Source organism: Patella vulgata, chromosome 4, assembly GCF_932274485.2.
Source record: "Patella vulgata chromosome 4, xgPatVulg1.2, whole genome shotgun sequence".
Taxonomy (NCBI): domain Eukaryota; kingdom Metazoa; phylum Mollusca; class Gastropoda; family Patellidae; genus Patella; species Patella vulgata.
Genome location: NC_065882.2, coordinates 11290440 through 11310524, shown reverse-complemented (window position 1 = coordinate 11310524; position 20085 = coordinate 11290440). Strand labels below are relative to the sequence as shown.

At 36.2% G+C, this 20085-nt stretch overlaps 1 protein-coding gene across 2 annotated transcripts; it reads left to right on the top strand.

Moving 5' to 3' along the window:
• The first annotated feature begins 5224 nt into the window (after positions 1–5224).
• LOC126819478 (uncharacterized) lies at positions 5225–20085 on the top strand. Of its 2 annotated transcripts, XM_050547575.2 has the most exons (7): positions 5225–5363; positions 12462–13854; positions 14407–14568; positions 15743–16030; positions 16675–16822; positions 18017–18184; positions 19272–20085. In XM_050547575.2, exons 1-7 carry the CDS (start codon positions 5361–5363, stop codon positions 19969–19971), a joined length of 2862 nt encoding a protein of 953 aa, XP_050403532.1. In that variant the 5' UTR covers positions 5225–5360; the 3' UTR covers positions 19972–20085. The 2 variants fall into 2 exon arrangements, with proteins under 2 accessions (XP_050403532.1, XP_050403533.1); XM_050547576.2 differs by lacking the exon at positions 12462–13854 and having other exon boundaries at positions 5245–5363.

Here is a 20085-nt window from a genome sequence, read left to right as displayed (position 1 = left end):
TGTTAGCTGGGATCTACGGGTTAGTTTGATATTGTTAAAAGGGGTCCACTTGGGATCCTTGGTCAGTTTTATAATGTTAACTGGGATCCACGGTGACTCCGTGATTAGTTTTATGTTGTTAACTGGAATCAAATTGCATTTGTGACATATCAAATCCCAAACTAAACTTAAGAGTAGATAGTTCATAGATACATAATGTTGAATGTTTTGTATGTAGTTATTGAAGTTGATTCGAGTGTAAATTTATCTGTGGCATGGTTCATCAGCTGGTTCATTAATGGCATCATATGTGTAAAGTTTAGGATTGTATTTTATTTTTCAACAACATAAACATTTCTCAATGGGAAAGCATTCCAAACGTACATACTATGGACTCGATTATATAAGATACACACCAGATACTCAATGCTCGCGGAATACCTTTTGGCTTGATTATCTGGTCAGTGATTACCTCGTGGGAGACGAAAGGAAAGTCCAACTTTAGTTTTAGGTGTACTAGTTGCCATTTTTAGCAAGATGTCATCAATGTATTCAACGTATTCTGTTAGGAAATTTACTGGTGAGTCGAAATCAATTTGATACCAAATTCCTTTGACATCTAGTGATCATAATAATCATGTTTGATTTTTCTTTTTCTCCCATAATTCACATATTTAATATTGTTATATGTGTTCCTGTCGAAGTCTAGTTCCCGATGTAGTCTTGTTCCTGTATATTAGTTTAAGTTCATGTGTTGTTGTTGTAATTATGTAGATGTGCTATATTCTGTTCCGATGTAAATAAACCCTATATGCATTAAACTGATCTCTGTTATCACTAAAATAGTGTTACAATTGGCACTTGCTTATAAAGGCTTGTGCCAGCCGTAAAATGTAATAAGAACTATGACATAATTACCCCAATTTATATCTGGACATTATTCCTATTTTCCTATAACAGGGTTAACAATAATTTATATCTGGACATTATTTCATTAATTCTCATTCTATGGTTATAATCATCTTTTTTCAAATTTGAAGTCTTGACATTTTGTGACTGTTCATCTGGGTACCTTTAAGCCAGTTTGATTTTCTTGTGTTTTGATTATTATTTCACTGTCTTTTAAAGATTTTATTTCAAAGTCATTATCTCGGATCAACTGAAATGTGTGCGTATAAAATATCCCTTTTATTGATGTCTATGCGTCTGCAAGTTGAAATTCGATGAAAGTAGTATCTATCCATCTTCATTAGCCCGGTATGTGCAGGAAAATGGAAATGAAATAATGTCCATACATGTATATATGACATCGTTAAAATAACTTATATATGGACACTATTCCTATTTTCCTATAACAGGGTTAACAATTATTTATATCTGGACACTATTCCTATTTTCCGATAATATTCTAGTCCTATGTTATAACTGGGTTATTCCAAGTTTTTAAATATTTTGTATACAATAAGCCAGTTGTTTTGTAGACTATTTAACTGCCGAAGTATGGTGGAATGGTGCACCACAACAAGCTTCAATTTAAAGTCAAGTCTTCTTAATAAATGCTTCTTAACAGGTACCTACATCTGGACACAAAATTAACAAATTAAAGATACATTAGTTAAGAGCTAAATCTGCCTATTGCAAGTCTTTCTTTGGTCTTCAGATGTTATAGAAGTTATTAATTAGACCTATATTTACATAACAGGCCCAGAATCATCTCTGTAGTTCCCCGGATGGCTTGGATATAGCTTTGATTTAACAGTCGTCCATTTAATAATGAAATCAATAACTGGCTGACCAAGATAACATTTACTGTTAACCACTGACGTCACTCCGGAGACTGTCGATGAAAGGACTGGCAATCGAGGCTACCGTAGCTATTGAGAATGTTTCTTGACAATCAAGATTATGTGGGTGGAGTTATCGTCTGTCAATCAAATGATTGGAAATTCTCGAAAACGCTTATTTATTTCTAGGCCAATCTTCCAACAGTAATAACTTCGTTCAGAATAAAGTAATTTGACAGAAACTTTCAATATTTTCTTTTTTATTATCTTTTTTTGAACTGCTATCTTGGCCAACTCTTTATCAAACTCTTAACTAACGTATCTTTAATGATAACAGTTATCTAGGAAAACGAAGTGAAATGAAATGGAGATTAATGTCCTACTGATCTGCTCCAGCTGTGCTAATGATATAAGGTTTAATGTCCTACTGTTCTGCCTCGACTGGGCTAATGAAAACGGGACACAACTAAATGTAACACCACAGAATAAATTAAAAATACAAGAGAATGTTGACATCTGTAGGCTATTATATATACTCTTCAAAGAAAGTAGGAAATATTGAAATGCAAATACCTGTGCAGGTTGTGATATGATAAATAGTCATGGACACTTGACATGCTTTCAGAGTATGTTTACAGATGAAGAACTTATCGCCCCAACAGAACCACTGAACTGCACATGCGACACGCAATAGCGCCATAAACGTGGGGGGGGGGGTTCATTGTCAAATTTGACACTTCAAGGAATGGCTGATGAAAACTGCCGCGTGGTGGTTTATCTATCCATGCTTGCTTTCCTATCGGTTCTTGTATAAGATTTACTGTTTAGCGTATCTTTGCTTTAGTGTGTTACGTTTAATTTGATCGGCAGACGTGTTCGTCGACGTCAACGTCAACCGACAACACTGCAAGAATTGGCCGTGGCACTGCAAGAGGAGTCGGTCAGATTGCCCCAAATCCTGAGTGGAGGGTTGATTAGGAGCATGCCACGACGAATTGCTAAATGTCTGAGGATTGGTGCAGCAATTACTCATTATTAAGACAAAAATCCAAAACGTACATTTTCACTTTTGACGGCGTTTCTCTTTGCGAGTGAAATGGGGCCTCAGATAAGCCGCCTGTTTATGTTAATATGTAGGCAATTGGCCTGTTATTAACATACACTGGTTACCTCCAATAAAACAGCACTGCATTTCCGCAGTTTTGTATTGTTTCCGAATATCCCCTCCTACTTTTTTTGAAGAGTATACATGTATATAATAATATTACAAGCGGTTTATATTATCTTCGTTTTGAAAAAATCCATTCGCATTCAGTGGAGATAAGCCATGTGTTTCGTGGGGAACCTTTTGGCATTCCATACCCAGAGCAGAAAACAGGATATGCCATTCAAAATCTAATTTGTCAATACATATCTAAACACAGATTCTATTTCGAATCGTTTTTTTATAGTTCAAAACTGATCTGAAAGCGTTATTACATGTATATAACCCGCGTTCTGGGTGATGTGAGGGATTAGCCAATGAAACGGTCCGTTACGGCGAGTTTTTGGCGTGGGGTGCGCGGAGCTGTGGGTAATCCACTAGAAACATCAACGTTGATTGGTTAATCAAATGTCTGACGTCAAAGGGCAAAAGTTGCACCACAACCGGTCAGGTCTTCATGTAGAGTAGGTCATCGAAAGTATGAAAAAAAAAACCGAAACGAAATATAGATCTGTATTTTAATCAGATTGATGTATACCAACAAAATATGTTAACATGTACATGTATTTACTTTCTTTCGCCTCATCTCCGTATAAAAACACCACACCTCCAGATATCTTCACTTTGACCACAACTATACAACTATAAATAGATAATAAATTATGGAACATGGCAACTTGTTATTTTATGAGGTTATACGAGGACATTTGATCAGATGAAATAACAGCATATGCAATTATATATATGAAATATGACAATGTAGTGTTTTATTGAAGTTGGTGAAGTTATATGACCTGGTGTTTTCAGTATCTGTAGATTAAAACAGTTATTCGAAACATAATCTTCTGTGAAATTAAATGTGGTTTAACCAGTGTCGTAGGGAGGCGGGCGTGTGTGTGTACCTGTGTCGCGGTGGGGGGGGGGGGGCTCCATTTCAAAAGCTCAGTATGTTACATATTATGCGTCACTATCAGAAATTTTCCTGGGCCGTAGGCGCTCGATTCCATTATGTCATCATTCTTCCACTCCGCTGTGATCTTATACTACCTCTCACAAATGAGGCCGATCTATAGTTTATGTCCCATCGCTGTTCCAAGAATTTGCTCTCAGCATCGACCACAAATGCCGGAGAATTAACGCGAATTTTCTAAATTTTCGCAGAGGAAAGAACCGCCAGGAACCCTACTTCAGGTTGCAACACCCCCCACACACACACACACACACACACCCTAACACACTCCCAAATCCTGGCTACGTCACTGGGTTTAACGCCCTACTCTTCTTCACTGACAGGGATAGTGACAGGTTTAATGACAGGCCTAGTGATAGGGCTAATGACAGGCCTAGTGATAGGGCTAATGACAGGCCTAGTGATAGGGTTAATGACAGGGCTAGTGATTGGACTAGTGACGGGTATAATGACAGGGCTTATGACAAGGCTGTTTAGAGGGCTAGTGACATGGCTATTGACAGGACTAGTGACAGGGCTAATGATGTGACTAGTGACAGGACTAGTGGCAGGGCTAATGACAGGACTCGTGACAGTGCTAATTACAGGGCTAGTGAAAGGGCTAATTACAGGACTAATGACAGGGCTAGTGACAGGGCTAATAAAGATACCTGTTTTAATAAATGGTGTAACTTAAATATGAACCCCATGTCATAATCTGGGATAAAAACTATACCTGTTTATTTTCTTATTTCTGTGAATCAGTTGGTTGAGGAAAGTTTATCTAGCTTTAAAAACACATATTTCTTATATTCACCCCCACATCCCCACCTCCACCGCCAAAGCTTTCTTAACTATTGTACTATGTTCAAAGTATGTGGAAATGAAAGCCAAGGAAATCCGATCTATTTTATTCTCTTAGCAGATGACATTCATGCTGTTGATAATTAATTCGTTGTAAGTAAAGTGTTAGTCTTTGGTGGGGGGAGGGGGCGATGGAGTGTGTGTGTGCTGTATTTAAAGTTTGTGTTGGTCGGGATTATAATTGTTACAATGTCAGTAAAATAATATATGTACATGAAACCTGAGAGAACAATGCAGATATGAATAGCTCCCATTTCAATTATTATTGTAATTATTAACATTTTTACTATTATTATTAAATTCATATAGTTAGGTTGAGCTGAATTGTATGTGTTGTGCAATTGAAATGAATCAATAACTAATCCTCAGTAATGAACTATTCGTGTAGGTTGAATCCATGTCCAACACGAATATACAACGATGACGGCGCTTCACCGGAAATACCTTTTTTCGTTTGACCTAGTTGTTGTATTTGTACTGTCTTGACCGCTTGAAATCCCTTGTCGTGTTTATTATAAAAAAAACGTTATGAAATAAAGATCAGCTCAAGATTCTATTACAACTAAAGCAAGTACTGAATATGGTGAGTTGATTGTATTATTTCATTAAAGGGTGTATAGCTCTATTCTATAAATTCGGGGTTTTAGGTCAATGTTACTCGTCCACAAGCAAAGTCGTCCACAACCGTTGGTTATGTCGTCCACAACTAATACTTGACTCGTACACAATTTAAATGTATTGAATAAATAAGTTTTACTCGTTGATTTTTGATGATTACCCATCACAACCAAGATTAGTTCACCGCTGTATATTCAATTACATGTCTTTTCAGTCCCGCGTCATTTCGGACTTACATGTAGTAGTCATCATGTGTACGACATTTTGAACTCCAAAAAATATGGCCTCGGGTAGGTGACGCTTCGGACTTGGGAGTAAGTTGAAAGGAAAGGTTTAACACAACTGTCAAATCAATTTATAATAAGCCAAATTAAAAAAATAAAGAAAAAATATGCAGATGAATTTATTTAAAAATGACCTACACAAAAAACAAAAGTAAATATTTACACGATATGCACTGTTTTTACAAGTCCCTAGAAATTGTTAACGATAATCCGTAAGCTGCACGTTGACATGCATTCCTTGACAAGCTTGTAGGATTACATTGTACATGTCATTTGGAACTCACGTCATTTGGGACTCAAAAAAATATGACCACGACGTTTGGGACTCGGGTATACCACGTTTGGGACTTGAGAAAAAGTCACAAAATGCCAATTGAATTATAAATATATTTTATATAATAAACGGCTTTTTATTAACGGCTTTAATCATTAAGGGTGTTTTCACTAATTGAATACAATAAAAGACAGGTATCGGTCGTGATTTTCTTAACGGCTTTAATCAACTCCAGATTAAATACAACAAAAGACAGTGATCAGCAGCCGTGTTTTTATTTACGGCTTTAATCAACTCCAGATTAAATACAACAAAAGACAGTGATCAGCAGCTGTGTTTTTATTTACGGCTTTAATCAACTCCAGATTAAATACAACAAAAGACAGTGATCAGCGGCCGTGTTTTTATTTACGACTTTAATCATTAAGGGTGTTTTCACCAGTTCACTTGTTGAATACATCAAAAGACAGGTATCAGCCGTGTTTTTCTTTTCTATTGAATAGTAACAGCTCAATTAAATGATCAATAATAATGTTTTCATTTCTTTATTATTATTCCTAATCTGTCTTCAGCCATCAAAAGACATGTATCGGCCGTGTTTTTCTTTTCAATTGATTAGTAACAGCTTAATTAAATGATCAATAATGTTTTTTAAATAAAAGACAACTAATAATGTTTTCATTTCTTTTTTATTATTCTGAATCTGTCTTCAATTCAATCTGTCTTCGGTCATCATCTAAAACGAAAAAAGATAAGTTATTACTATTTCTTCATAAATTCTTAAGAGTCCCAACTGTCGTTTATATTGAGTCCCAAATGTCGTTTGTGTTGAGTCCCAAACGTCGTCAACCGAGTCCCAAATGTCGTTTATGTTGAGTCCCAAATGACGTGAGTCCCAAATGACGTGATACCGCTTGTAGATGGCAGTACCAATCGACAAATTAGTGCGTACAAATCAAAGGTTTTTTTGTAGAAAATATTAGAAAAGACAACAATCAAAAGAAAAACGAAGTATTACAAAATATACACAAATTTTCAACTGTATTTTATTGTCGTCAAGTTCAATATTCACCGATTAAACAAAACAAAAGGGAACTAGCAGTGTTAATCGCATGATCAATGTACAATCGCCGATCAATTAAATAAAACAAAAGACAACTATCAGCCTCACATAAAACCAAAAAACAAACAGCTGTTACTATATATCACATAATTTTAATTATTCATCAGAGTCCAAAACATCTGATGCGGGACCGAAATGTCGTACTACCGTAAATTCGTATTGTTTGTTAATTGGCATTATGATTTTAGGTTAGTTCACCGATGTTTTTGTAGTAAAGTATGTTGAGATATTCGTATTGTTATTTAATTGCCGTTGTGATTTTAGATTAGTTCACCGATGTTTTTGTAATAAGGTATACCGGTACTCGTATTGTTTGTTAATTGGTGTTATGATTTTAATGTATGGACAACTTAATTAATTGACTTGATATGAAATCTGAATATGAACTATTCGATGGATAAACGTTTGTGATAAGATTAGTTTATGACGTCTAACATCGTTTATCTTTTTTATAAAATATACATAAAATTGTGAAAATATACATAGTATCCTACACCAAAAACTTATTTCATCAAAATATTCAATTTAGATCCAATGTTATGTCATTTTAAAATCTGAGATTGGCGTAAATAATACTAAAATGTCAATGCCTGAAGTCTCACTTGAGAATGTCAGCAATAAACTAACAACTATACTATGACCGGGGAGAGCAGGGATGGTTCGGACACTTTTTGTTTTTTTCGCATTTATGCAACTACTAATGCACTTGTCTCTGAACTTAAGAATGGAAAATAGACTTTACCTTATTGGCTATATTCAGTCAGTGATATTTGGGGGGTTAGTAAAATGTCTGTATTTACCCCATTAGCAGGGGGGATACTTTGGACAAGTGGAGGACGATTGGACAAAAGCAAATTGAAAAGATTTCTTTCACAGTTTAGTCCTATTTCTTCAAAAAGTTCCTTTAACAATAAAGTTAACACAGTAGTGATAGTTTTAAAACTGAATGTCATCTAACTGAGGCATATTTTTAACATAGCTGGACGGAAATAAATTAACATATTCAAAAAGAAATTAACTGATAATTCTAAAGCTTTAAAGCTACTTGCTATCCTCTAGGTATGACATCAATCCATAATTTACATCAAAAAAGCTAAAAAATTTATTCCCTCAAATGACAGACCAAATCTGTAGTAATAACTCAACCCCTTGTTGCTACTGAACAAGGGTTTCGGAAGAATTGACAGAATTTGATTTAATGGCAGTAAAGCAGTACCCATAATTTCTGTAAACTTAATAGACCCCGTAACTGCCAGTCATCATTCTTTTTTATTATCAAATCTGACTTTTGGAAATACTTAACGGTTTGATCGGAACACTTGTGGGCTTCATCATGAACTCTTATATATTAAATCCAAGTTTACTAAATGTCATTGTGCTTGATAACGATAAGAGGATACTTGTCGAAACGTCGTGCTAATAGAATAAAACCAGTGATTGTTTACCATAAAAATTGTGTTCTGTTACTTGTGGGGTAATTCTGGACAGTGTCCGGATGTACCCCAAACCCATAATTCTGATGTAAGCCGCCATTATGTTTATGTACAATGAAAATATGATAAATTTTCAATCTATTTCTATTAATAAGCGAAGGAAGAAAGAGATGACAGCGTACCCCAAAAAGAAACTTGTTAAACACCAAATTAATTTAACCATTTAACTTTAGAAATTTTTTACATCAACTTTGTCAAAAATAGAAAAAAAACTACATTTGAATGTTTATCTCTGCCATGTGTTTTCTATGTTACAAGATGAGATCATTAGTATTTAATTAACCAGTCAGAAAACGGATAGCATTGTTTTGTAAAGATTAAAGCTATGGGGGCTGTCCGGACCATCCCACTGTCCGAACCATCCCCGCTCTCCCCTAATTAAGGGGTAGACTTATGCCATAACTGAGCACCCAAGATGGTGTATCTAAATAAGTTAACAAGATTATAGACAATAGTAGTAATGAGATAATCCATAGATAACATTACATAATCAAGGTCTCAAGTACTCACCTCAGTAAATGAATATTCGTTCGTTCCTGGGATTTTACATCCACTTCCACCAAGGGTGATATCGTAGTAAATGAATGAATAAATGTCATTTAAATACTACCCCTTAACAACAACTATAAAATATTATTAAGTTTAAATATATATAATTATTGTTTATTGTTACCAAGTAACTTCTAGTAGCCTATATTAGTGGAAAGATTGTATGTAGTAGGCAGCAGGACCTACTGAAGGGCAGGTCTCTGATAAATTATTTCTTAGAATATACTGTTCCTTATATGTTCAATCTAGTTGGGGGTGTAAGATTGGACTTTCAATAATACATGTACCTCCATCAGATCGGGGTGGGGCCCTTACTGTGCTTCTCAGAGCGCGTCAAGATCGTCATAAGCGTGGTGGAAACGCCAGATATCGTGCTGTGGTATCAATGATCGCAGATTCTGGCTTTTGTTTTGAACATGCAATCTGAACTGGAAAGCTGTAAGAGCGCGACGTTTTTCAAGTTTGTAATTTTTTTGAGACATTTTCTCGCGTTATGTTCACATTTGCCGGCTACCTTGTGCATTTTCTGGTCAGAAAAGCGCAGTGAGTATGCCACCCTGGTCTTTGTATTCTAGTAACACACAACAATAATAATAATAATATATACATATACAATAATGACCCACAGGCTATGTAATGATCTAGTTCCATTTGGAAATATTCAAGATGTATCACAGCAGGACCAACAATAAAACAAAATTTTCTCAGTTATGCCTACATGGATTTTCATAAAATTTGGCATGAGTAGTGCCAATTGCAAGTCCATAAAAGCTATAGGACAATTTTGGCTATAGGCTGTGGTTTGTCTGGTGTCCATGGAAACGCAAAAAAAAAAACCAATGAGTTTTTTATGTAAACTAAAAAAAGGGGGGTTGGATGGCCAAATGGTTAGCACATGCGCGCTGTATCATAAGGCTTGTCATTGAGTCAACTAGCATGGTTTTGAATCCCCGGTTGTACATGTATGTGACGAGGAGTAGGGTCGCCTGTCTAACCTCGTGGGTTTTCTCTGAGTCCTCCGGTATCCTCCCACTGCTAAAGACCCCTACGCGCAATTGAATTATTGAAATAAAAAATTAAACCATATGTTAGTCCCGAAATGACCTAGTTTGTGTCGAGTGGACGTTAAACCCCATTTCTCTCTCTCTGTATACTAAAAAGAGATATCGATACATGTAAGCGGTTGTAAGCGATATTTTGACACTAAAAACGTAAAATATCCACTCAAAGTATTTTAAAATCTTTGTTGATTATTTGCCTTCAAACAAGATTTTGTGAATCCAGTAAATTCTTTGAATACGTCAATTCGTATGTAAAAAGTAAATATTTACTTCGATGTACTACTCCGCCGCTCTCAATCATTTTATACATTCCAAAATGGTAGTCTTCGGCATCAGAAATTGAATTCTGGAAATGTTCTAGTCACATTAGAGGGAATTCCTTCTGACGTCATATAGATAGGCGTCAATGTTCCACGGTGAAACTGCCATGATTGTTTACTGCAGATGACCTGAATGGTTTATACAACATCATAATTTATTCAATAACTGATCTACAATGTACATGTAGGTCCGGGAAACCTTCTCGTTTGCTATAAATTATTACACATCAAATATTCGGATTGTAAGTGTCCCCTGAATTATTTACATATGGAACAGAGAGAGAGAAAGAAATGGGGTTTAACGTTCACTCGACACAAACTAGGTCATTTCGGGACTAACATATGGTTTAATTTTATTTCAATAATTCGCTTGCGCATAGGGGTCTTTAGCAGTGGGAGGAAACCGGAGGACCCGGAGAAAACACATGAGGTTGGACAGGCGACCCTACGCATTGTCACGTACAACATACGAAACCACGCCAGTCAACTCAATGACAGACTTTATGATATAGCGCACGCACGCTAACCATTCAGCCACCCAACCACCACATATGGAACAAGTGTGCAAAGTCTTAATAAGATTTAGATACATTATGGGAGATTCGATAACGAGTTGGCAGTTCTCACTATAATAGTTAAAAACTAGATAACGTAAAGGCTATTTGCTGAAAATTTCATTCAAATTATCCACTATGAACCGAGAACAAAGCGATTGAATATCCACCTAGCCTTGATCATCATTACTAAAGTCAGTACGATAAACAGCATAGTCTTGATTATCCATTTAATCATTAAATCGTGAATGAAAGTTGTGCAGTAAATCTGTTCAAAATCCATTAAAGATCGCAGGCTAGCGATGCCATCTAGATTATGGTCTGGATAGGTTAATTAATGTCTAAATAATAATTTAGATAACATTTCAGGTCTAAAGAAAGACCTGCAATATATAGACAGATTTAGCTCTTGCATAATGTATGTTTAGTGTTGAAAAGTTAGTGCATATCTTAGACTACTCAACATGCTTAATCTGAACTGTAGCCAAAATCGAGATAAAGACACAAAAGACTTAATAGTAGCAGCATCCCAGGTAGTCTTTGTGACCATATAGATTCTATCCAAAGACATTACTAAGGGTTCAAGTATTAAACAGGAGGAGGAGTGCATAGATTTACCCTCAGGGCTATGATCTCAACATATGGATGGTAAGACCGGCTGGCATTTAGGTCTATCATTTCGATAATGTAAAAACTCACTCTGCCAGGCCACCATACATCTCTTCATGTAGGTACATGTATGTTCGAAACTGTAGCCATGGCAAATCGGCAATATATATGTTAAATCCTAGTGGTAGTACAGGACTCCATGGGAAGGTGGAAGTAGTCCTGGTTATCCTGACACCTGTATTATACATGTACAGGGCAAAACCACAACAGCTTAAAGGTGAAGACCAATGATTTTCAACGTGTCCATGAATTTTAAAAAATATGTTTATGGTAAAAATAATAACCACTGTAAAACAAACAAAGTAGTTGATTTTTATTAAAACTGGAAGTGATGTAATTGGTTCAAGACGCTCACTAGTTCCCCGTTGTACTGTGTTCTGGTTTCGTCTGAGGCCATTTGTTCTGATTGTCCATACCAAGATACCTTCAAACACTGATATCCATTTACCAATTTACTAGAGAGAGTGAGTTTAACACCCACTCCACACAAACTAGGCAATTTCGGGACTAACATTATTTCAATATTTTGCTTGTGCATAGGGGTCTTTAGCAGTGGAAGGAAACCAGAGAAAACCCACGAGGTTGGCCAGGTGACCTTGCTCCTTGTCACATACAAGCAGGGTATGGAAACCACTAGACTCCCCCCCCCCTATATTCAATAGACGACCCAGACTTAGACTTACATGTATGATATATTACAGGAAACTAATTATGTAATAACTTTTATATGTTACAGGAAGCTAACCAAAATATTCATGTTAAAGAAGAGAAAACTGATGATGTAGATGAATATTGTCATGTTAAAGAAGAGAAAACTGATGATGTACATGAATATTGTCATGTTAAAGAAGAGAAAACTGATGATGTACATGAATATTGTCATGTTAAAGAAGAGAAAACTGATGATGTACATGTAGAAGGATATTGTGATGTTAAAGAAGAGAAAACTGATGATGTCAATGAATTTTGTCGTGTTAAAGAAGAGAAAACTGATGATGTTGATGAATATTGTCATGTTAAAGAAGAGGCGACTAATGATGTAGATGGATATTCTCGTGTTAAAGAAGAGAAAACTGATGATGTCGATGAATGTTGTCATGTACAGTTCAAAGATAGGAAACCTTATCATGTTGAAAACGTTTATCAGTGTAAATTGTGTGATGAAGAATTTAGATTAGAAACAGATCTAGAAATACACTGTGAAGACCATGTTAAAGAAGGGAATGTTGAAATATTTTATCAATGTAATGTTTGTGATGAGAAATTTACATCTGACACTGATTTAGATGAACACTGTAAAATACATGTACATCTTAATGAAGAGGAGACAATTCATGTGGATGAAGGGGAGACAATACATGATAACAAAGGGGTGATAAGTCATGATAATGTAGGGAAGACAATTCATGTTAGCGAGAGGGGGACAGTTGGTGTGAATGAAGGGGAGATAGTTGGAGTAAACAAAGCAGAAACAACTAGTTTAAACAAGGGGCAGACAATTCGTGTTAGCAAGGGGGAGACAATTCATGATCAAGAAGAAGAGACAATCCAGCTTGATGAGGAAGAATCCATAGAAGATTTTTCAGAGCACTTTGAAGATTGTGAATTTCAACTAGATGTAAACAACGCCAGTCTTTTGTGTGATGTTTGTGGTAAATCGTTTAATAGAAAATGTCTGCTCACAAGACATAGAATGACTCATGGAGCAGAGAGACCTCATGAATGTGATATTTGTGGTTTTTTATTTCATGAGAAGGGAGATCTAGAGAAACACATGAAAATTCATTCTGGTGAAAAACCATATGAATGTGAATCTTGTGGTATTTCGTTCAGTAACCATGGTGATCTGCAAACACACACATTAACTCATGCTGGTGAAAAGCCGATTACGTGTGATGTTTGTTGTAAATCATTTAAATGGAAGCGCCAGCTAAAGAGACACAAAGATCTGAACTGCGAAGATGGGAGCGACGGATTACATCAGTGTAATTTCTGTGATAGATTCTTCGTGGTACAAAGTGGTTATCAGAGACACCTCAGCACCAACCATAAATGTGATGTTTGTGATAAATATTTTAAAGATGTGGATGTACACAGAAGAATTCACACGACAGGAAACTCATTAATATGTAAGTTATGTGGTAAAGAATGTCTTGATAGATTAAAGATTTATTACATGTAGAATCTACATGTACATATATGAATTAATGACAAAAATTGTCGTTACTAACAGGCCTAGATTCATTAGTCAACGGTATCAGCTAGTAATGTATATCACATTTTATTTTATTATTCTGGATCTTGGTTATTAAAGATTGACAATCACATTTCATTGTTTTTGTAAGCAATATAGCAAATATACATGTATATTGCATGTTTCAGGTGAAACTGGGGGGATAGCCGAATGGTTAGCACGTATGCGCTGTATTATATTTATAAGGCCTGACATTGAGTCAACTGGCATGGTTTCGAATTCACGTTTATATGTGACTAGTAGGATCGCCTCTCCAACCTTGTGGGTTTTCTCTGGGTCTTCTGATTTCCTCCCACTGCTAAAGACCACTACACACAAGCAAGTTATTGAAATAAAACATTAAAATTTAAAACCATATGTTGGTCCCGAAATGACCTAGTTTGTGTCGAATGGACGTTAAACCCCATTTCTCTCTCTCTCTCTGCAGGTGAAAGGAAATGTCTGATACACCGTGTAACAAGCAACCCTGGTGTAATAATGAAATTTACTGACACCAGTTGGAACACAGTTGTTAGATATGCAGGTAAATGGAGAAATCTTGATGGAGAAGAGAAGAAGATAGCTGATACGTTTTGGGATGTCTTCAATGGTAAGTAACATTATTCTTCAGGGATGCTGTTCCATAACTTTATAAGGGGGGTTGGATGGCCAAATGGTTAGCATGTGCGCGCTGTATCATAAGGTCTGTCATTGAGTCAACTGGCGTGGTTTCGATTTCCAAGTTGTACGTGACAAGAAGTAGGGTTGTCTGTCCTACTTCGTGGTTTTTCCCCAGGACCTCTGGTTTCCACCCACTACTAAAGACCCTACGTGTGAATTATTGAAATAAAATTGAGCCATATGTTAGTCCCAAAATGACCTAGTTTGTGTCGAGAGGACGTTAAACTCCATTTCTCTCTCTCTCTCTGTTCCACAAGATTGCTTGTTGGACATCAGTAGGTGGGTATAATAGATGTCAGAATTACATGTAGGTCACTAGTGTAACACTATCAGTACATGTATTGTAAATATTATTTCCATCAGGAGCATAAACAAGAACATAATAACAGCCACTGCTAAAGACCCCTGTGCACAAGCAGCTTATTGAAATACAATTGAACCATATGTTAGACCCGAACTGATCTATTTTGTGTCGAGTGGATGTTAAACCCCATTTCTCTATCTCTCTACACATAATTATACAATGCGTACATGATGTGTACTAAAGGCTAGACCCTAACCCTTTCCACTATAAATGATATAACACCAATCGGCCGCCCAATCCCCCTTTAGTGACATGTATAACCACACCATTCCCCCACCCACTTATTGAATACAACCCTTTTACTTAAAAACAGACCAATCGGCCTGTGTTAGACCAATCGGCCCTCCACTTACGTGTATTGACTACAGCCCTTTATGATCTAAAGTGCATGCATTAGACCATTTGACCACCAAAACCCTTTTAAAGACCACAATCCTTTATTTATAATATGTTTTATCTAGTTTTGAGTTAGTACATTGATGGCATTACATAATAAGAGGAACTTAAATAATCCCAAGAAGAAGACGATAAAACCTCACACACGATAAGAAAAGAGGGACGGAAGAGTCCCCATAACAGTGCAGGCAAGTTTGGATCTCAGTGATGCATCCGAGGAAAAACAGGAACCAATCCTTGTAAATAAATCATAGTAAAAAATCCCCGGTAAAAATTGCTTGTTTATACGGGTGTACATGCATATTTAGTATTTAGGTTTATACCAGTGTACATGTATATTTAGGTACGAAGGAAGATGCAGAGGAATTGTATGGGTATCACAAGTTCTGCTATCAAAGGTTCTGTGATATACTGCGACAAAAACGTGCGGAGATAAGAATAAGAAAACGTAAAGCTGAAACAGGAACACACTCTCCTAATAAACGTTTGAGACCAAATCCATCAGAGTCTTCAACAAGTGATGATATTCTTCCAGCTGTCTGCATCATTTGCAAGAAAGATGACTTCCTTGTGAAAATTCATGGTAAAAGGGTCAAAGACAAGTTATTACAAGCAGAGACAACAGATGCTGGTGGGTATAAATAGTTTTTATCAATAATAGGTTGATATTGGGTGATCAAGGATCTTTAGCAGGGTTACAGAACTGGATGACCAGAAGAAAACTCACAAGACTGGACAGACTGCCCTACTCCTGTCACGTACATCCTTATGATTGGTTAGCGTGCACGCTGTATCATTAGGTCTGTCATTGAGTCAACTGGTGTGGTTTCGATTTCCCAGCTGTATGTGACAAGGAGTCAGGGTCGCCTGTCCAACCTCGTAGGTTTTCTTCAAGTCCTCCGGTTTCCTCCCACAGCTAAAGACCCCTACGCGCAACGAATTATTGAAATAGAATTGAACCATGTGATGGTCACGAAATGACCTGGGTTGTGTCGAGTGGACATTAAGCCCCATTTCTCTCTCTCTCTGCCCCCCTTTCAAGGGACAACATACATATGGTTGTACACATTGCCTTGTACGTAAAAGAACTTGTGCCGGTTGGAATTTGATATAAGAGTAAGCCAAATTGCCGCTGCCTGGACAAAATTTCTCTCATAGCACACTGCATGCAATATTCTCATCTTCATTACAGCCCAGTAGGAGCAGAACAGTAGGATGTTAAACCCCATTGTATTGCATTTCTATCAAATCTAATCTTAACTTTCTCACTATCAGGTTCACTTCGTGCAGCTGCCACAAAGAAACATGATGAATCCATACTAAAACATATACGAGGCAAGGACTGTGAAGCTATAGAAGTTTGTTACCATAGGACTTGTTATAAGAAGTATGTCACTTTTCTTTACAAGAAACCCAGCGATTTGTAAGTATTTATTAATTTCATGTTTAAGTATTCAAAAAAACTGATATTTCTTTCATCTTTCAGTATATCCTAGATAACATCATGTTGCTAATTTTATGTTAAATCTGTTGATCGGATTAACGTCATTTTGCTGATTGTTTTAATATTAATTTAATGTCTGAAAATGAAGTTTAATTATTCTCTCAGTATACACCACATTTAAAATCATGATGTATGAGTTCCTGCCATTTGGAAAATATCAAAGCTAGATAATCATTTGGCTTGAATTCAATCAGATGTAAACTAGGCTTGTTACGTTTCTCCACTACAAATAAAAGATGGGGGTCATAGTTTTCAAGGGATACCTATAGAAGTAATATCACACTCAGAGTCTTTGATACCATTATTAAGGGATACCTATAGCAGTAATATCACATTCAGAGTCCTTGATACCATTATTAAGGGATACCTATAGTGGTAACATCACACTCAGGGTCCTTGATACCATTATTAAGGGATACCAATATAGCAGTAATATCACATTCAGAGTCCTTGATACCATTATTAAGGAATGCCTATGGCTGTAATATCACACTCAGAGTCCTTGATACTGTTATCAAGGGATACCTATAGCAGTGATATCACACCCAGAGTTCTTGATACCCATAGTGGTAATATCAAACTCAAGAGTTCTTGATACCATTATTAAGGGATATCTATGGCTGTAATATCACACTCAGAGTCCTTGATACTGTTATCAAGTGGTAACATCAAACTCAGAGTCCTTGATACCGTTATCGACTTTAACCCTGTACCACTTGATACTGACTACCTCAGTTCCTTGAAGATAAATTAATACTAGTACATTGCTGGACAGTCCAAAACTGCTCTTCCTTAGACTGCCTCAAACGTCTAAGATATGAAGATAGGTTTCTATATTATGGGACCATTTACTAGTTTGTGTCAGCACCACAGCAGTGCACTTGACAGAGTGGATTGGGGCATCTGGTAAAGATCAGTCTCTATTAGTTTGGAAGGGACAAAAATACACAATGGCATGCACATAACGATTCCTTGATAGTCCGCACTCAAATTAAGACTAGATCAGTGTGATGCAGTCAGTGAATATTACATGGCGTATATATTCCCATCTTCATTATCCAGGTTTGGGCAAAAAGGTAGGACATTATACCCCATATATATTTATGTTTGCAGGAGTGACAGTGACCACCAGTTGTATGAGAAATCTTTTGAGAAGTTTTCAAGTGAAATAATTACCAAGAGAATTATTAATGATAAAGAGATACTGTATATGTCCAAACTTCTGGCTGTCTTCAAGTCTTATGTTGGTAGAGTTGAAGATCTGGATGCTTCAGATTATGGGTTTGTTTATCTTGTTATCCTTGTTCATCATCCTAATCCCAGTAATAGGATCAATGGTTTGTTCATCTTGTCTCCCTATCATCATTTTTCATCATTCTAATTCTAATCCTAACACTAGTACTGTAATCACTGATGGCAGGACAATTTACTCAATCACCCAATAGTAACTACCACCACATACTACCCACTGCTAACACTGTAACCCAGGTATCATTTAATCTTGTGTATCTAGCACTAATTTCTTTCACATTCATTTAATATCAAATCTTTGTTTAAAAATTTGTAAAAAGCGTTTAAAATTACCAAAAATCATCAAATTTGTACTTGTGTCCAGTTTAAAGCTGACCATTCAATTTTTGAGTGTCCAATTTACAAGCATTTAATTTCTCGATCACTGTTAAAATATAAACAACCCAATTTATTATTGATGTATAATGATTAATTTCTGAACAGTGGTCAGGAAATCAAATACTTGTAACTTGGACACTCGTTATCAAAATTAAAGAGTCAGCTTTAAACTTGACACAAATACGAATTAGATGATTTTGGGTGATTTTAAATGATTTTTACAAATTCTTAAACAAAGATTTCATATTAAACGAATGTTAAAAGAAATTAGTGCTTGATACCATAGATTGAATGATAGCCGAGTTACAGTGTAACTACCACCACAAACCCCCTAATACTAAAAACCACTCAATCACTAAATATTCCCTCAATGTTGTGAAAAACTAACAGGTTTATTTACCTTGTTTTATCTTTACTTCTGTGATTATTGATAACGCAGGTTTTAAAGATATAATTTATTCAAGTGAACTTTGCACCAGGAAAAAGTGGCACATATATATAAGTTGATGTAATGGAAAAATTCAGATTCCATCATCATTATTTGTGGACCAGGAACTTTTTCTTTGCAGTTGGAATTCGATAAAAGAGTAGGCCATAGTGCCACTGTCCGAGCAAATTTGCCTTCTTAGCACACTGTATGGTGTATGCTCGTCTTCATTAGTCCAGTCGGAGCAGAACAGTAGCATGTTAAACCCCACTTTATTTCAAGTTTGATCAAATCATTCTGTTTACTTTTCAGATCATCAATGTTGAAAAGTCGTCTTCAAGTGAAATTTCCCCAACTTGTGTTCAGTCACCCGCCTAAACGTGTAAATAGTGAGATGGTATTTGTGGTTGATACAGAGGATTTTGAGTCTTCGACACGTGAATCAACAGAGACAGGCTCATTTGGTTCCGAATCTGTCACATCTTGTGCCACATCTACAAGAGATACAAATGATTCAGAGAAAATAAACTGTTCAACAAGTGAACCATCTACTTCAGAATCTGTTCCGTTTACTGCGAATTCTACCGTTTCAGGAGAAGATACAGATCAAATAAACTCTTCATCGATCGAACCATCTACTTCAAAATCTGTTCCATCTGGTGTGAAGTCTACAAAGTCTAATCCCTTCCTTTATACATCTGCCTTGAAGTTAAGAGATGCGTTTTCAAAAATAACTGTTAATGACGGAGCTAGATCTCCCCTCTCGTCTGATGACTGTAAATCATCTGTTAATAATGGGACCACACGTCCCCTCTCGTCTGATGACTGTAAATCGTCGATACCTATTCCATTATACAATACTTTCGCATGGATGATTGGAGCATCGGATGAACAAACACTTGATAACTACGTCAAGGTTGAAGACTCGGTGAATTTACAACTTTTGCCAATTCTTCAAGATATAGTTGAACTACACAGTCGAGATAAAGGGAAAACACCCCAAAATCATTAGCACTTGGCTGATCTTTACTCTTTTTTGACAGAGTCAAATATACTCTAAAATCATTAAAATTTTACTGAACTGTACTCCATTAGAGTTTGACTTAAAGGGCTAATCCTGATAATT

What these genes read in the sequence shown, in the direction of transcription:
- LOC126819478 (XM_050547575.2), top strand. An exon ending in GACAGGAAACTCATTAATAT is followed by an intron (nt 13,855 to 14,406) that starts GTAAGTTATGTG and finishes CTCTCTCTGCAG; the next exon opens with GTGAAAGGAAATGTCTGATA. An exon ending in CTGGATGCTTCAGATTATGG is followed by an intron (nt 18,185 to 19,271) that starts GTTTGTTTATCT and finishes TTTACTTTTCAG; the next exon opens with ATCATCAATGTTGAAAAGTC.